Genomic DNA, 19,014 nt, shown 5'->3' on the forward strand with positions numbered 1-19,014 from the left:
ATGTGGGATTTGAGGCACAGTATTTCCCATGCCAGACTTTAACTAAGAAAGCTTTTATTCTAAATAAAAAAGGAACCAAGTAAAATCAAACATGGGCAGATAGTGAGCATAAGCGCTACAGAAAACTCTCTCTGAAGCACATTCATGCTGCTGAACCATCACCCAAAATCTAAACAATTATACAGGATCAAATACTAACTCCTAATAATGCTGTTTAAGGACATAAATTTTGAAGAAGCATGAAAAACTTTTTTATCTGGTGTGTCTGTAAGTCTTAACAACAGGAGGAATGCTTTGAATTTGGTTGCAAATACCGAGCTCACATATCCCAGAAAGGAAATGGATATCAAGACATGGCCTATGTGAGTCAGCTTTTCACCTCTGCTTATTGTCACAAACAGATTTCAATCTTCAGATCCAATCCGACCATTCACTACATTTCTATCAAAATGCTTGGCCTTCCACTGACAATTTGTGAGTGCAGTTTTGCACTGTCAAAGTAAAATTCTTTAATAAGCAGAAGGGTTTGCAAGTAACATGGTCCAAAATCATGTGCAGTCAATTTCCTCATTGCTTCTCCATATTTAAAATACCCTGCAATATATAATGTAATCTGTTAGAGGCTATAAAAGTTTTGCCACAGATGCAAACCCAGATTGGAGCAAAACACCTTCACTTCCAGTCCCTAATCTAAACAAAAGAGTTTTTATAAAAGCAAGCTATGGATACTGATCAAAAAAACTCTGTTCTGACCTGCCACACTTTTACCTTTAACACTGGATTGAAGTAAATCTAAACTATGGAAATATGGCATGAGGCTAAAAAATATACATATAATTTATATTTTAAATCAGTCCTTGTTATCTCCCTCCTTATTCAAGTTTCACAGCATACATATGGGTATGAATAAGCAAGGGATTTTTCACCCTTACTTCATGAACAGCAGCTTGAAAAATGTTTCTGATTAACATAAATGATAATACACGTACATAAGGCTGTCTTTCAAAGAGGTTTGATAATTCATAAATGAAATGTTTACATAGATGAGGTCAAGCCAAAAGGTTTGTAATAGAAGTATTTAACAGATGTAAATCTGTTCATCACTGCTGAGGAACATGGGATGACTTCAAATATTCACTATTGAATCTACTTGAGCAAATTGCATGAATTCTCATTCCAATTTTTAATTACTATGCAGTCTGTAAAGACAAAAAAAATCAAGAGTCAGATTGCTCTTTTTTCTTTTATCAGAACAATTAACATTAATGACATACTACTGCACAGCACTTCTACACATTCATTATTAAAATAATAAATTGAAGGAAGTTTGAACAAAAGTATAACAATACCTACAGGTACAGATGTTTACCCTTAAAAATATTGATAGAAATATTTTCTTAGCCAGTGTCGATCAGGATCTAAAGCAAGGCTTAACAAAAACAAAACTCCAAGCAGTTATTTAAAAAAAATATTTATAGCATGTTGGCTTTTTTTTCCATATGTAATTTTCCTCTTGGACTGTATAGAGCTTTACTTACATAACAGGTTTTGTAGTTTTATGAAACCATAAAATGAGGACAAGGATTTCATACCATCAAACAGACCCTGGTGGCCCAAGAAAGAAAGACAATGAATTTGTTTTCACTTGAAACTTTTAGACAGAATCAGAATTGATGTCTCTTGCAGTCCATCCTGGTTTTTCAACTACCAGAGAGCAACCAAATGTGGTCTGTTGTTTTGGTTTTTTTTTCTCTTAGGGTTTCCATGGCTTTAATTTCTATCTCAATCTTAAAATTAAATATTAAATATTAAAATTAAATATCCACCCATCCACATGGAGATGGAGACATTTAGTTATTTGGATTTATTAAAATCTACTCACACTGATAACAGCATCGGGACATACGATTTGGCAGGGTAAACACAGGTTTAGCAGCCTAATTGCTCCGAATTTTGCAGATCATTATGCTAATGCCTCTGCAGCAAAGTGCTAAATCGGAATTCCCATCACAAAGAATTCTCCTTGCTGACTGAGGGGGAAAACTGGGACCTCCTGGGGTGATGGGAAGAGATTGCTCTTCAGGGACACTGGAAAGGGATTTTCAAAGCCACAGGACCACCGAGCTCTGCCAAAGGGAAGAAAGCAAAGCCTGACAGAAAACATCAGGAATTATAACTTGGTCTGCCCAAACCAGGAACTCAGGCAATGGCACTTTGCTCTACCTTGGTGCTGGGGAGGAAGATGGATTCATGGAGCTCTACAGGATACAGACAAGCAAACAACTCTGCATGTTCATACAATTTTTGTATTGTCCAGAATTCAACTGGACCTTGAGCTAAACCTCATTATTTTGTTCTCCAGGTCCCACTGTACATTATGGTCCCTTAAATATATTCTCCATTGTAAACAAATGTGACCCCAATCCCCCAGGACACCCAAACCTGCTCTGACCCCACACCCCCAGACTCACAGATGGGGCACAAACCAGGCTTGCTTGGAGGACTACGAATGTCATAGTGGCAAGGTTTTTGCTTTGGTAAAATAAAGGCCAAATGTGAAGTTTTCCATTATAAATATGTATTTTGAAAGAACAAATATAATTTGAAATTTTAGATCCAACAATAAACAAGGTGAAAAAAAAAATTAGAACTATCAACACAGTTAGTTTGTTAGCTCCTTATGGCACCAATATTTTCTTCAGTTTTCTGAAAAAGTTTTGCTACTGTTTTCTCAGATCCTATGTCCATATTTAATCACCAAAAATGCACTTCCACCACACAGCAGATGTGTCATTAACTATTTCTGAAAAAAGGTGAAATAAAATCACCCAGCATGAGAAGTCTATGGAATAAGCCAACATTAGCAGATGGTGTTTATTTTGTCACCGCTTGTGTTAAAAATTGTCACCTATTTCATCAGCATCTTTAAGGTAGAAACTTCATGCAAAAAGTGGAAAAGATGCTTTTTATAAGCTGTCACAGGACTTCTTAAAATAAAACATATTCTGTTTGTAGCTCCCACTTTTTAGGACATGGTGCAATACACAGGAGATCGATTTGTGTAAATCTGAGGCGATCGAGTGCTTTGCCAGCAGCTCAGCCCTTCATCACACCACCTCTTTTGTTTCTTAAGCAAATTTCAAATCCTTTATTTCCAATACTGGTCCTGCTCAGACAAATTCTCTAACGTTGCTCCTAGAAGAGGCGCCTGGTAGAACTGTCAGCTTGTTTTCTTCTAGGACCCACAATGCAAGAGAGTTTTACTCCTCCCTCAGGACTCCCTATATTTTTGCTATTTTGTTTCATCACACACTTTTGCCTCTGTGGTTTGCATTCTCCAGCTGACAGTTTCTTAACAAAACAGTTGCGTGAAGAGTAACTGCACAACCCAAATTTGGCTATTTAAAGAAACCACTGCTAAAATCCCACGATAAACCCAGGTCTTGCTCGTGTTGTTTTGAAAGAACACCTACTGGAACTGGAACCTAAAAATCCCCTGTTAGTGCACTGCAATATGTTTGATTGACTCAACCCTTTCTGAAACCCTCACTGTCAAGTCTTCAAGTTCAGGCCGGCTTGCACACACTACACCAGGAGCTGACCCTTTTGTCTTTGTCACTTAATGAAGTCTTTCAGTGTCCTATTCACATCATACCCCAGGCAGCACACTTTTAAATTTCTTTATATATACATATATATATATATACACATACACACATATATATTCAACATCATACTTCTAGAATGCTTAAAAAACATTGTTTTGATAAATAGCTGGAATTTTGTTACATTATTTTACAGCTCTGAAAAGAAGCCAGGGCTAGTCTGGTTATTTTGTGTGTTGGATTTTGTTTTTAAGTCTAAATTCTAATTTTGTCATAGATGTGAGATTTTGGCAGTGGTTGGGGGGGTTGTGTGTTGTAGTTTTTAAAATCTACTAAAAATTCTTCTTCCAGAAAAGGAGTACTCAGAAATAGTGAGATTTAGAACTACTTCAAATAATAGTGAGAGGAGATATTTTTTCTCTAAGACAATTTTATTCTCTTTCCTTCCAGAGCCAGATCACACATCTGACAACAATTCTTCTGCCTGCATTTCTGAGCCACTGACCATTCTAACACCCGTGTTCAGCACTTCATCTCCTTTTCTGTGGCTGCACCAGTGGCATCTTTCACCTTGGCAAAGCAAAGGCAGAGCAGATCAAGAAACCCATCATTTTATTAGAGCACTGCAAAGCAATCTCTGCTCTAGATGAGCACACATGAGAACTGGGTACCTTTGAAATGCAAAGTCTGAGGGCTCTTCTTATGGTGATACAAAGGGTCCTCTCCTGTTGACACAACACTGAAAGCTTTGCAACACTATTTGGATGCATTCTCAGCCAGCTGAGGCTTTAAACCAAGGTTAGTACCATCTGTCTGGTTTTGGCAGCATCCAGATTGATGTAGAAAATCCTATGGCACTGTTTAAAAGCAGCAGAGATAAAGCTTGCTTTTGGTCAAGTCCCTGGAATTAGTAACATCAAAGATTTGGCTGATATCGCCAGGCAGCACATCTGGGTCACCAAACTCACTGCACCTTTCCCACCACATTTAGAGCATTCAACAAATTATTTCACTACTCAGATCAGACTTAGCATGTCCAAGAAATATGACTCATAAAAGTCATAAAAGGTACTGCTTTCCTGTTGCTTGTCTCAGTTCAATTATTTTCTTAAATGCATGTTAAATCAAGCCCATAGCAAGCATCAAGTATTTTTGAGTTGTGATATAGTTATTAGTACATTTTCACATTCTCACTTTCTAGAGCCCTGAACAAACACAGTACCAAAACCTGAAAGCAATATATCAATCAAAAATGTTTGAATTGGGAGGAGTATCAGGTTGCATGAAAAAAAGCAGCAAACCAAAGAGAAACAGAATTTTGTTTCTATAAAAGCCTCAAAGCTTCAAATGAGGAAAGACATTGTTCAGTTGGATGCAATTTGTTAGGCAAAACCTGTGATCCTGGAAAATGCATTCAAGCATTATTTTTTGAGATCTAGTACAGCCTAAATAGCATAACCCACTCACTTCACCTGTGCCAAAATCCTCCTGCAACACCAATAATCATGAATGCTTCAGAAATGCAGAGATATGTACAGGATCATTTCTGTTCTTTATTAATTTCATCCTTATTACCAAACATACACCACACCTTGGGCAGTTTTTAGCACTACACATCAGCACTATGGAGTTTAATTACTCTGCCCAAAGCTCTGGCTCCCAGTTTTCTAAGAAGCATGGGCACACAACAAACAGTCCTCATCTGCTGTTTGAAAACACTCTGAACACTCATGGGCTGCACTGACCAGGGGATGGTCACAGATGCTCAGTCCTTTCCAGAATCTGATTTAAAAAGCTGTTCCAGTATTTGTCCAGACACTGAGATTCAAAGGAAAATGCCATTCACTAGATTTTTACCAAAAATCAAGCAATTATGGAAAGAAGTACATCAGAAAATGAGAGTAATGAGAAAACCTTGGTTTAGGTCTCATTGGAATATTAAGCAAGCAGAGTATTATTCCTGGTTAGGGCCCTCATTTTGCATAGCATTTACTCAAGTGCTTAAAAATAGAGCCCAAACAGAAAGGTATCTTTCAGGTACGTACTAGGTCAGAGGTGCAATGGAAGAAAAGAATGAAATAACAAAAATCCATCTTTCATTTCTTTAGCCAATCAAACACAAGGTAAAGTTTGCCAAGTCAAGGAAAAAAGGCTTTATTAAAAACAGCTGACACTACAGTTGGTATAAGTGCACATATCCAAATAAAGAAAATAATTCTTGAATTCCAGAAATATCAAGAGAAAGATATCATCAAATAATTCTTTTTGTACTAAAATTCCTCAAGATGTCTTTTGATTTACATTACAAAAGTGCATTGCAGGTTTTTTTCCCCAACATCCTCTTCCCTCCCAAAGGAATTTTACTCCCAGGGAAGCAAAAGTGTGAATGTATGTAGGGAATAGTGGTACTTCAAAAACCCCTGGCTAGCAATGCACAATTCCCTACAAACCCACAAAAACCAACACAACTCCCTGATTGGCACAGCCCCTAAGATACAAAACTTCAGGGGCACAACAAGTGGTGCTGCCTGAATCTCATACTCTTAGAACAAAAGAATTCAAATCAAGACTGAAGATGCACAGAGTCATCACTAAATCTTTCACTCAAAAGTCTGATTGAAGAATCTCTGAAGAAACTTGTGTCCCATGCAAACCTTGACCAATGGAATACAACATCAGCAATTGTCTTGGTGAAAATACAGGTGCAGGTACCCTTCTGGCTTAAAATTATGCCTGACTACCCAGAGCTGGCATCTCTTCCATGTCTCTGCTCTCCTCTCATGGAATGAACCACAAAGCACAGTCAGCTCAGGGAATCAGCCCAGTCTCCCAGTGAAAAACCCCTAAATTAGTTCAATCCAACCAGGGAGGTCATACTCAACAATGAGATAGAAATGAGTAGTAGAGATCAGGTTTATTCAACAGAATATAAATACCCAGGAAGAAAAAAAAAAAAAAATCAACCAAAATCCCACAACACATAATAAGCAGAACATACACAGAACAAGATTAAGCATTGCACAACACACAAGTTCTAAACTAGGTTCTAAGTTTACAAAGAATACAGTTTAAGCAAAATAAAAACCTTACGTATTAGAGAGTTCTTTGTCTCAGCCAGCTGCTGCCAGCTTGTCTGTCTGTCTTTCAATTTCTCAGAAAGGTGTGTGTGAAAATCTAAATGAAATAAAACAAATAACATTTTAGAGATGGCTCTTCTCCTTCTTTTCTTTCATTCCATTCATCTTTGTACAACAGCCAGTAGAATGTTTCACCTCCTCCCACCCAAAGCATTCCTCAACAGTCAGTAAAATACATTACTCTTCATTATCTAGAGATTGAGAATTCTTTTATCTTGTTATCAATGACATAAAGAGGCAGATTGAGTAGCAGTAGTTTGGTGCAATTTTGCTTTGCAGGCAGTCCATATACCCACTCTCAGCATCAATAACTACAAAAAGGCCTGAGTGCCTAAAAATCTCACTAAAATCTCTGTTTGGGTAGAACTTTACCCAAAGGCCAGCAGAGTTTCCATACAGGCTGTACAGGAGGTGCTTAAGTTCACACTGACTTATTTTCAGTGTACTATCCATTACTCCTATAGTCAAATACATATCACTACATCCTTTTAAAAGAGAATTTTTTTCCCTTAAAAACAGACTCCTAAGATAAATTTGGAAAATTACTTTCAGCTGTAATAATAATTTCTTACAAGTTTATTGCAGCAGCATTATGACTTTTACATTGACTCTCAACATAATCAAGCTCATTGTGCTGCATCTCAACTGGACAGGAACCAGTGAAACTCTACTGTTGCAAGATAGTTTTTTCTTTTCTGTCTTGTAAAAACTCTCCATCTTTAAGAAAACAGATTTTAATACATACAAAAAACCCCTTTACTTTTGAATTTACTCTTAGACTAAAAAAAAAGAACTAAAATAATTCTGGATTTTGAAAATATGACATAATCAGGGAGTCCTCTTACATTTGAAAAGCTCAAAATCAATTGAGAAGTATTATTGAATTTCATAATAACATTAGGAAAACATTCAGATGTAGTAAACAGGAAATATAAAACCTATTTTTATTTATTTACATGATTTTCCTTGCAAAAACCAGCAAGACAAGAAGACCAATAATTAATGTATGGCCGCTCTAATTCTTGTTTTTCACTGTAAGTTTCCACTGGAAAATAATTTTACTTGGTGCAGCTCACATTCAAATCCTTCATAATATTTATAAGATAATAACTTTACCTATCACCCAACACCTAAACAAATCAACAGTGAAAATGTGTTCTGTAAACACAGTAATTTATTAAATACAAAGACAAAAGGCAACACATTGACACAAATAAAAAAGAGCTGACCAAAACAATAGAAAACAGACCACTTTGCACACTAGACAACAAATTAACCATTTGTTAGGAGCAAAAATGCTTTGCTTCAAGTGGAATAATGTGAAAGAATGACAGCTCTTGAATCTTACATCTCTGCCTTTGGGGGGACAGGAATTTCAAAGGACAAGTTACAAACAAAAACACCAGGCAGAATTTACTGAACCAGCTCAATGTTTCCCTGCCACACATGAAGTTAAATTTTGCCAAGGTACAATTATAAGAAATTTTTGGGTGCTTTGGTTCACATTTTATTAGTTCAGCTTTACTTTTATGGTACAGACTTCTGATTTAAAAACAAGAAAGGAAAAACAGTATTCAGGAACACTTATCAAGAAAGAGAATTCAAAGAACAACAAAGTCAAGCAAAGAAATGTGAAGGGCAGAGCACTGTGGATATGAATGTAAAAAACCTGGTAAATAAAAAAATATTTCAAATTTCTTGTTTTGGTATTACCAGCAATTTTTCCCTGAAACAAAATACTAAAAGTTGATATTATTTTCATATTTTAAAAACAGGAGAAATGAAATATAACTAAACACATGCATATGCAGGAATATATCAAAGAGGAAGTAATGGAATTGCTTTGCTAAACTTTTTTCCTCTTCTTTTTCTATGTCAAAATGGAACCAAATTCTTCAATACAGAGCAATTCTTCTGCAGTACTTACAGCTAAATTAAACCAGTTTGCAATTACACTATTTCTGTTACATCCCTCCCATAATATGACAATTTTTGAAATCTTTAATGTCTCTATATCTGTTTTAATATAAGCTTTAGCTTTCACTTCTCTTTTATGAGGAAAACCAGAATTAATCCATCAACAATTCATATATTGACATTTTATCACATTACCCTTTAAGCTTGTGTATGCTACTGAATCTGCTATTTTCTCTTTCACCTGCCTGTGGCCACCTTGGGATATTTTATCCTTATAAAGGACACAGACGAGGACAACAAACTGCTCACCCACGGAAGCTGAGCCATCCCTCTTTTTGTGGGAAGCACCTAAAACTAATGGCTAAAGTTCAACTTGCCAAGCAGTTTCTACAAAAATTTAAAAAAAAAATTAAAATTGCCACCAGTGCCCAAAGGAAAGAATATTTTAGTGTTAAGACACTTTAAAATAGTGTCATCTGAAGGGAAGTCTCCGTGGGTATTACCTTCTTTGACACTCACAGGGAGTTAAACCTAATTGCATTTAGGGTTATCTCTAGCAGCTACATTTGGAATCCACCATCCTCAGGAGGACTATTCTTCTAACTAATCTACTTATTAGGCTTTTATTCAGATTTAGTACAGCCTTTTATAAAAAACATCTTGAAGGGACAGTAATGGATTTTGCAATTATCAGCAGGAAAGAGCAGAATATGACCTACAATCTTTGGCCTTACCAAAAATTAAGAAAAGAAAATCTTTTGTAAGTAAATCTTTAGAACATTAAGTAATTTGAGTCCCTATCAGACATCACAGTTATATCTGGAAATGTAAAACCTGAGTGGATTTCCTGTGCCCCTCCTATACATTCTCCTAAAATCCAACCCCTCCCACAGTAACTGGCAGGGAGAAAGAAACCTTTTCTGTCCTTGCCTTTCAAAGATGAGTGAGCAGTGGTTTGGTTTGCTGTTTCAAGCCCCAGTTTAAAGGTGATTTTTGATACCAGTATCAATCCTGGCAGCACCTTTTGAAAACTGTAAAAACAGCCACAGCAATTCCTGACCTACCCTCTCATGAGGAATACAGAGTTCGGACCAGCTCCTTGCCTTCTCCATATTTTAAATATTTCTCTAAATTCCATCCCAGGCCAACAGCCTCCCAGGGAATCTGCCACTCCAAGGAATCCATTCCCTCCCACAATTGGGAGGCACCTCTGGACACCAGCAGCCAGAGGTTCTGCTCCTCAGGATCCAAGTGCAGAGCGCACCTGGCCCCACAGGACATGTCTCTGTCCCAGGAAAGAGGCTGTTAAATATCCAAATATCCTCTTGCTCTGAGTTCTGATCCCTCTTTTGAGCTGTCCTAGCAACTACTCACAGCCACCAGTAATCCAGGAACAAGCATCACTCCTCTCCCTACATCCCAGTTGTTTTCTTCTTTTGAAATTCCCCTCTTCAGAGTAAATGGATGTTTCCTGCCATGCACTAGAAATTCCCAATCTTATTAGCTCACAGGCATTTTGCTGTTTAGCATTTTCAAATTGGCATCACGAAAAGCTGGGTAACCAATCATGTAAGATGTGCCCCACCCTGTAAGATGACAGCACAATCTTTATGGTTGGGTTGTTTGAGGGTTTTTGTAGATGTGAACACTTCCTTATATTTTGTAAGAGTTGCTTCTTCCACTCATAAGTCTTATGTGCCTCAGTCAACATTGATCTAAAAAATGACTGTGGAACATTAAATATGACCAGAGTCTAAACATCCTCCTAAGCTCTGTTCTCATTTTTCCTCTTCTATTTATCAAAGTGGCATAACCCAATTTTTACTAGTAATATACAATAAAAAGCTGGTTTATTTTTATAAAGTAGCACTTCAGAAACCTTGAAAAAAAGCCTTACAAATAAATAGCCTGAATTTCTCAAGCTGCTTTCCCTCCCTCCCTATATTTATACAAAAACATCCAGTAATAAACCCTTGCTCCTTTCCTGTGTGCCTAAGACCTGTCCCAGATATCTCTGATTTCCTTTTTGCTGACCATTTTCTGTGAGCAGAAGTTTCTCCTCTGCTGGTATCTCAGTGCATTTTCATTTTTATTTGCTTAATGATTATTGCTCATCATTATGATGAGTGAGGAACAGGAGAAAGTCCATAGCAAGCAACAGAAGACTCTTTCAGTACCAGACAGGTCAGTGCTCTACTCTGCCCTCAAAAAACAGGGTTTTTTTCCCCATCATATTCTACCCTAAAAAATGCTTCAGACCATGCCTGGTGGGCAGATGGGGCTCAACCAGCTCTCAACCTCTGCACACAACCTTCAGTTAGGAAAAAACCCCAGTAATACAAAAGTTGTGCACAAAGGTATGGGAATAAGAACTGTTCTGCAACAAAAAGGCCACACAATTTTTCTTTTGCCACATTGTCTTGACAGAATTACACTCTGCTGTATTACTCCATTATGTTCTATTGCACAATTTTATATCCAATGTTTTGTTTGATCTTTTGTGGAAAGTTGTGTTCGGTTTTCTCTCCTCCAAAGCGCATTCAACAACTCAATTAGGCTCAAAAAGCTCTACCTTCAGATTGTACTGGCAGCTCTCAAGCACAATTACTCTTCAATGCAAAACACCCACAAGACATATTTAAGAGTATATTTAAGAGTATACTTGCACAAAATAATATGTTAACACACCACTCAACCTTCCTGCAGAATTGACAAACACTACAAAGGAAAATGCTCTGGTGCAGTTGAAGGATATCTGAAAATGTATTTTAGTTCAGTGAACTCCACAGCAAATACACCATTTTCTCTCTCCACAGCCTAAAGGTAAGGTTATAAAATGGGAAGCAGAAGTTGTTTTTACTTGCATTGCAATTTAAAACTTCCAAAATGTTACCAGTATGACCAGCAAGAGATCTACTGTACCAGGAGCTGGGTTTCCAAGGGCACTCTCCATGCCTTTTACAGAGAATAAAGCAAGTATTTAGCTACACAAGAGACAACACAGAAATTAAAATGAAAAATACTTACATTGTTTTGTTTTCATTTCCTATGAAGCACTAAAAGCATTGGGATGCCTTTCTACCATAAGAATCATAGTGACATGCATAATTCAGATCAGCACTTAAAATGTAGAGATGTGTCTATTTCTTTGTGTAAAAGTCTGTTATAACTATGAAGTCAAAGTTAAATAAATCTACTTGAAATTTAGGTTCAGTTAAGTCAAATTAAATGATTTCTATTAGTCTTATCTCCCAAAAGAATTAAATACAGCCCTATTAAGTCCAAATGATTATGTCTACATAGGAGTGTCAATCAATTTCACAATATCACATTAAGATCATGCCACTATATATCTGGTAATTTTGATAAATCTTCTCAAATTCCCCTGAACAGCCAAGCCCTAATGTTTGAAATATTCATAACTGCCTCTTAATTCAACATGGTCATTGACTCTTACAAAAACTAAAACTCTAATTGAAACTTCCAACATTTTTTCCTTCTGGTTTTACTTTGCCTTTTCAAGTAAAGGTCAATTCAACAACGATTACTTCATGCTGTTAGGAATGGTTCAGTAGCCCCATATAGACCAATGACTCAGTTACTAGTCATGATTTAATAATCATGGAGATATAAGTCACAACTCTGAAGGGAATAATTTATTAAAAATTAAGAAAAGCTTCAAGCAGCAACTGAAGGTTCTCTATGGTTGCATTCTCTTTCTTTAATACCTTTTCCGTGCAAGCCTCTCATAAATAACACTTTGTGCCAATGACTATGTTTTTAGATCAAAAACTTAACACCTAGAAAGACCAGTAACTCTACTGTTAACAACAAAATTAAATCTCTAAAATGGTTATCCTTTCATAAACCTGGTGAAAAAACTCACATAAATGAAATTTTGCAACAGAAGCTGTCAGGTACAAAGTTTAAAATGTAGAGCAGACCACATGCACTGTACTAAAACCAGTCAACACCTCAATTAAGGCATCCACTGCTTTTTCTCCTCACTTTTGGCACCACACAAAACTGCATAAATAAAAACTTCATGGAGAAGACTAAAATCAGTTGAAATCCTAAAGGCAATTCCATAAAAATATTATTTCTCCTTATTGAGGAATATGTATTTTTCAGCTTGAGAGTGCAAAGAAAGGATAAGCCAACCAGTAAAAGTTTTCTGACCATACTAATTTCCTGCTTCTATTGTAGAACTAGGGAAAATCAAAACGTAGCTGCTCTTGATTTTTTCCAGCACCTGAATATTCCACAGACACTACAGCATTCTGTCTGCCTCCAACACTGTAGCTCATTGTTCATTTAAAACCCAGAAAGCTCCCAAAAACACAAAGAAAGTGATTGAGATCAGTGTTCTAGCAATAGCAGTGCCTCACAAAACAAAACAAAGCTCTTGAAGTAATAAATTCAGCATCTGTCTTCCTCATTATTCATTTATGTTCTTCACTGTTAAGAACTATTGTTTGTTTTTAAATTGCTACGGCAAGTTAATTAATTGATGAGCCTCAACCACCTTGAAACCTACTTTTACTTACTGATCTCTCTTGTCTTTCTATAGCAAGTTCTACTAGTGAAAAAAAAATCAAATTACAGTTTTGAAGTATTTTAGTTAGTAAGATCTTATTTGTCATCTGTGCCTGTAAACAATTTTGAAGAACTAAGAACTGACACACAGCTCTCAACAAGACAAGCTTACTGCTTCACTGTGGTTTTTGCTGGGGAAAAAAGATGTGAAGAACAAGATTTCTATCTCAAACTTTACCAAATATCTTTTCAGCCTCTATAATGAGATCACCTATAGCTTTGAAACAAAACTATTCTCAGGACTCTTTGATAAAGAATGTAAGTATAACCTGTAGCGAATCATATCAAAGCTATTTTATCACTTCTCTAGCCCAGGGAAAAGTATAAAACTAGAATAAATACATGAAGGTAATACTTGAGAATATCCTTTGTAACTCCAGGAGCTTGCCTCTCCAATTTCCTAAAAATTTTATTCAACAGCTGTAGTTGGATTTTTCTTTCATGAAGTTCCTCAAGTCTGGCTCAGAGCCAGTGTAAATTGTTGGTATTTACAACGTCCAGGGACAAGAAACCCTGAATGTATATGAGGTGGATTTTTGCTCATTTTGGATCTGCCATTTGCTAATTTCATGCTGAATAGTTTCCATGCAGGTAGAAGGCAGTGAGCAGTCACTCCTTTTCCACATTTTTTTTTGTCACTCACTGCAGCAGAGGCTCCACTCATGTCACCAGTGGTTTTTACAGTGAAGAATATTAAAGTTATACATCACAAGGAAACTATGCCATACTTTGGGTAAGTCATCTCACTGCCTTCTGCAGTTCAACCGTGTAATTCTTTAAAGGAAAGAATGAGAATTCAACATATTATTCAATGTTTATGGACCTTCCACACCTTTCAACAGTGGCAGTACTTTCTGGTTTCTTTAAATAAACTTCCCACTGCTTCCTAGTTTTGTTAGAAGAGGTTTGTTTGCATTATTGTTATATTGCAGGGAATCTTGTCACAGGATTGTCCACTGCTGTACTAACATAACTTTCCTGAATCTTAATAGACAATTCAAAGCCCATCATAATTCCTCAATATTTATCCATTTCACCTACTGGTCACACCTACCATTCAGATTGTGAGACTATTCAGGAAATTTTGGACATCTTTGTCTTCACTATACTGCCATACAGAAATCAATCACTTCAGTACTTTTCTGTTTATTCTGTTCAGTATTTTCTGCTCATTCTAAAAACCACCAAAATTAAGTTTGCACCACGAACAGAACAACAAAGTGCAAGAAGAGGCTGTAATGCTCAGAAAAACCCCAGATAAATTCAGCTCTTTTCTGCAACAACCTACGTTACACCTCACACATGATGGCAGCTGCTTCCCTCTGCACACACCATGGGCTGACAACAAACACACTCCTCTGTTTCCTGATGGAATGGAGCCCTCCGTGCCCAGTTTGTACAAAAAGCAGAGAAACTGCCCTGGACAAGAGACACCCACCCAAACACATCACAGCTTCATGCTGTGCACACTTAACAGAGAAAGCATTACACTCCCTGACTCTAAGGGGATAGGAAATAAACAGACAATACTTTCTCTTCTAGCAGAAAGATATTTATGATATGAAAAACACTGCAATGTGTTTTATCCGAGCTACAAATACTGAGTCATGTGGTGACTGACCTAGTTTCCTGTTAACTTTAAGTGTATTTTTAGTTACTCCCTGTTGATTTATGTTTTCATTAAAACCTGAGGGAAGTGTCTTTTGAAGTCTGCTGGAGAATGAATGGAGGTGTGATGCTTTGCAGAAGATGCCGTGGCATCTTTCCCCAATGTTTTCTCTCTCTTAGTCACATGTCTAGTAGGAGCTCAACTGAAGAGCAAATAAACATCATTTGTTTACCTCTATCTTATCTTTCCTTCACAGGAATTTAAATGCAAATGAAAAATAGAACAAACACCAACAAATGCATGGAGTGGTAGTGCAGTGTGATGACTCCAACCCACAGAGTCTGTGCTCTGCTCACTGCCACAGCCCTCTGCAGTCAGCAGTCCTGCCAGTGACTCCCCTTCTGTTTGCAACTGAATATACACACAAGGACTTAGAAAATCATACCAGGGTTTATACAGGAGTGATGTACTTAATTTTCAGAGTGTTGTGGAACGACATATAACATTTTAGATAGACTATTAAGGGGATTACATTGATTTGAAACGGAGCAGAAAACCCACCTAAGCAAGAGAGCTGTCTGAGTGCTTCCAATCGTGGAGAAGATGCATTAAAAAGGTTTTCTTTTTGGGAAATGATGGGCTTAATTTGCACTAAGTGGAAACTAATTGTTCTCAGACCACAAAAGTAAAGTCAGGAAAGTCAGGTCCACTGCTGCTAGTTCTTTCTAAATATGAAAATGGACCATAAAACTTCAAAATTTATGCATAGACTCTAAAGTTTCCCAGTAATTCATAGCCGATTTTCTTTTTGCTTGTTTTGCCCCTTGTCTACCCCTTAATTAAATTACATTAGATTTTGTGTAGTAAACAAGCACAGGACCTAGCTTCAAATGAAGGCCCAATTTCAGTAATGATCTTGATAATTATATTAGGACAGTCTAGGTTTCCCTACAGCTTTCTATTTTTCAAATTTAAAGAGAGTTATGTGCGTGATGACAGCTCTGTGTGCTCACAAGACTATTCTTACTTTATCCTGTCTACTTTCACACTCTCCAGAAATTCAGTTTTAAGCTGCAGTTTTCAAGTATTTTGTCAATCACAGTTTATCAAATGCATTCTGCTAAGGCAGCTGTCAGGACAAGATTCAGCAGTGACAAGCTGTCTCAGCTCCTGTTCATTCTACCCTTTTTATCTCTGAGGAGGAGAAATACTCTGCTAGAAAAGGCTCTACCTGCTCACTAAACAGGCAGTGGAGTCACTGTGTTGGCAGAGCTGATCAACAGAATGAGGACTCCCAATAAATTCTCAGCAGCCCATTTATGCCTACTTTTTCCTTATCATAAGTGCTGCTCTGAAAACACTACTGGCACTCTGCACACAGAGGTGATTGAGCAAAAAGACACAGTGCAGGTTGTCAATTTATCCTGAAATAGCTTCTAGTGGATAGATAAAAGCCATCTAAACCATAGCACAAGACAGTGCTATTACACAGAATCTCCAGACTGCCCACAAAAAATTCCAGAAAAACACTCTGCTCTCTGTTACACACACACACCCCCCAAAATTATGGCATCATACACAACTAATTGTGTATATAGTGAAATATCAGTGCATACTGAAATATTTTCTTATAAATCCTGGCAATTAAGAACTTCATGTAATCTCACTCTGTATAAATGATATTTCAGAAAGGCTAAAACTGGGATTATGCCAAACTTGCCTTTTAGCTTTGTGTTGACTACATTACCTAAAAGAATCTTCACTTATAATGACAAATCATGACTGGGAAAACACGTATAAGTCAGATTTTCTCCTCCTCCACATATATTACCATGGAAATGCCAAAAGCATAAGACAGTTCATAGACAGCTTATCTCCAAATATTTTAGTTGATCAAAATGATGCCATTTGATCCTATACATGGTCTGTTGTGGGATGAAAAAGGGTGTCTAAGAAGTAGAGTCAGTGTTAATCTACATCAAATGCTTCTGCTTTTGGGAACAGAATGAAGAAGTTTCAGTCTTCATTAAAGACGAAGCAAGAAAAGGCCAAGTAGTGACTTGAACTTTAGAAGTGTTAAATAGTATTTGAAACAGGCTGACATTTGGAAATTTTCAATGGTTGTCCATTTTTTAAGTGTACATCATTGTCCATAAATGTCATATAAAGAAGAACAAAGCAATAAATGGGTCAGAGTAATCTCAAAAATAAGAGAAAAATCATTAGGATATGAATAGGAGCAATTAAACTGCCTTAGCACAGTGTCTCATTGCCAACCCCAGCATGAGAGAAGAGAAGCAGAGCTGGAGGCAAGAGTAGGAGCACAGGAAGAAGTCAGAGATAAAAAAATCCAAATAACACAAGAATGACCTTAGGTGTAAACAGAAATCCAAGTCTCAAGTCTAGATGTTCCTACAAAAACTACCTCATGTTCACAGCTAGTTTTCCACTGCACACTCCATGTTGCACATAATGGAGCAACAAACTACAAAATCTTTAGAAAAGCTGGAATAAAAGACTTGAAAAGACAGCCAAGAAGGTGAGAAAACAAACATTACTGGTTACAATTCTGTTAGAGCTGGGAAAAAAAAAACAACTCAAAAGCTCCAAGGACCAAGAATCAGAGGACTCTGCTGAAGAAACACATTCAGGCTGTAATAGGTGCAGCTGAGCATTTTATTCCTCCAAGGTAAATAAACTGGACACATCACACATCCTTTAGATCAAGGATTAGATGCTGCCCAAACACTAGGGCTCAGTTTAGACTGTGGGAGGGGAGGGCATGTCCAGAGGCTGCCTTTCCTTTCCTTGCACTCCTGGCATGGCAGTCTCTGCACAAGCTTCTCTTTGTGCAGGGCACAAATCCTGAGCACATCCCTGCTGTTGTGTAGGTCCAAAGGGTGCATTAGGATGGAAGGCAAGCATCCTCATGTATCAAATAATGCACACAGCTTCTTTGCCAGCTGATGTAAAAACATGACAAGAGAGAAACTTAAGAATATAATAAGAATTTTCACATGCCAGTAATTTTGTTTTTAGACTTTCTTTTTTAGTACTAGCCATAGGACCAAGTTACATCAGTCAGAGAAAATAAATTTTCCGCTTTCAATTTGTGTAATATCTGCCAAATAAAAGAAGATGACACAAAGGCAGGAAGAGCTGAGTCAAGGGAAGGGTCACTTTTCTCAAAGTGGACAGACTGTGCCTCAGCTCAGCAGTGATCCCCCAGTTGTCATTGCTTACATCACAACACCTCTGATGCAGGTTGGGTCATTAACATGGGACATTAAACATGCCACCAGTCACCTGTGGCCAAGGGCTGTATTCAATCATCTGGGAGCAAAGGCATGTTTTTGAAACTAGAATTTAAGCCTGGATCCTTCCTGGACACAGTTGTGTTTATCACTGAGAAAATCCATACAGCTGCTGACCCCGTTCCAACAGGGAGAAGCACTGAGCTGTAAAACCAGCACTCTTCTGAAGGAGACAGCAAACAGAGCTTGGAACTACAACACAACAGAACCTCTGTTTCATAGGGGAAGTTACAAATTCACTAGCTCACCTCTGGATGTAAGAATTTCACCAAGTAGGGTATCATGGTACAATTCACACAAACACTGATCACACAACCAAGGGCAAGCTGACATCTTAACTAGTCCTTCCCAATTACTTGGTGGTCTTACCCCATCACAACCATTTGGAACTTCTAAAATGTCCACATATCAAATCCTAACTGTCAGTCGTGACAAATCCTAGATATCTATCTGGTACACAGAGGCCATCAGGCAAATCACACAGGATACTTCACACAAGGGACAGCTACAAGGTGAAACATCACTTCTGGAAGGCTCAAGTGAGCAATGTCTCAGCCCTTTCACAAACAAATCTCCAAGTTCACCTTTATGACCTTTCCTTTCACCATCTAACACTGAGAAAACCCTTTTAAGCTGTTACTTGCTGGTCAACATGTCCAGCATGCATTAAAAGCCCATCTAGGTGGGATCTTTACATGAATTAGGCACTTAGACCATGGCCAGATTCTTTACAGAGAAGCCAAACCTATTCTCTGCAATCAGAGGAGAGAAATAAGCACTCCTGAGATGTGTTCAGAGGAAGGTCTTGTCCACCTAACTTAAATGACTGAATTCAT

The 19,014-nt window shown here is 37.4% G+C and overlaps 1 protein-coding gene across 6 annotated transcripts in view; it reads right to left on the minus strand.

Moving 5' to 3' along the window:
• The window catches only part of TENM2 (teneurin transmembrane protein 2), a gene marked incomplete at both ends in the record, with an annotated part of 473,693 nt that overhangs the window by 278,204 nt on the left and 176,475 nt on the right, over nt 1–19,014 (minus strand). For 2 of the 6 annotated variants that reach the window (XM_084215963.1, XM_084215962.1), the window contains one exon: nt 6,696–6,779. The exons of the other annotated variants lie outside the window; for them this stretch is intronic. In XM_084215963.1, coding sequence (XP_084072089.1) covers nt 6,696–6,779 — 84 coding nt within the window. The remainder of the gene's footprint in view (nt 1–6,695; nt 6,780–19,014) is intronic. 6 annotated transcript variants of the gene reach the window in all.

The sequence above is a fragment of the Fringilla coelebs genome (genome assembly GCF_963513975.1).
Source record: "Fringilla coelebs genome assembly, chromosome: 15".
Lineage (NCBI taxonomy): Eukaryota > Metazoa > Chordata > Aves > Passeriformes > Fringillidae > Fringilla > Fringilla coelebs.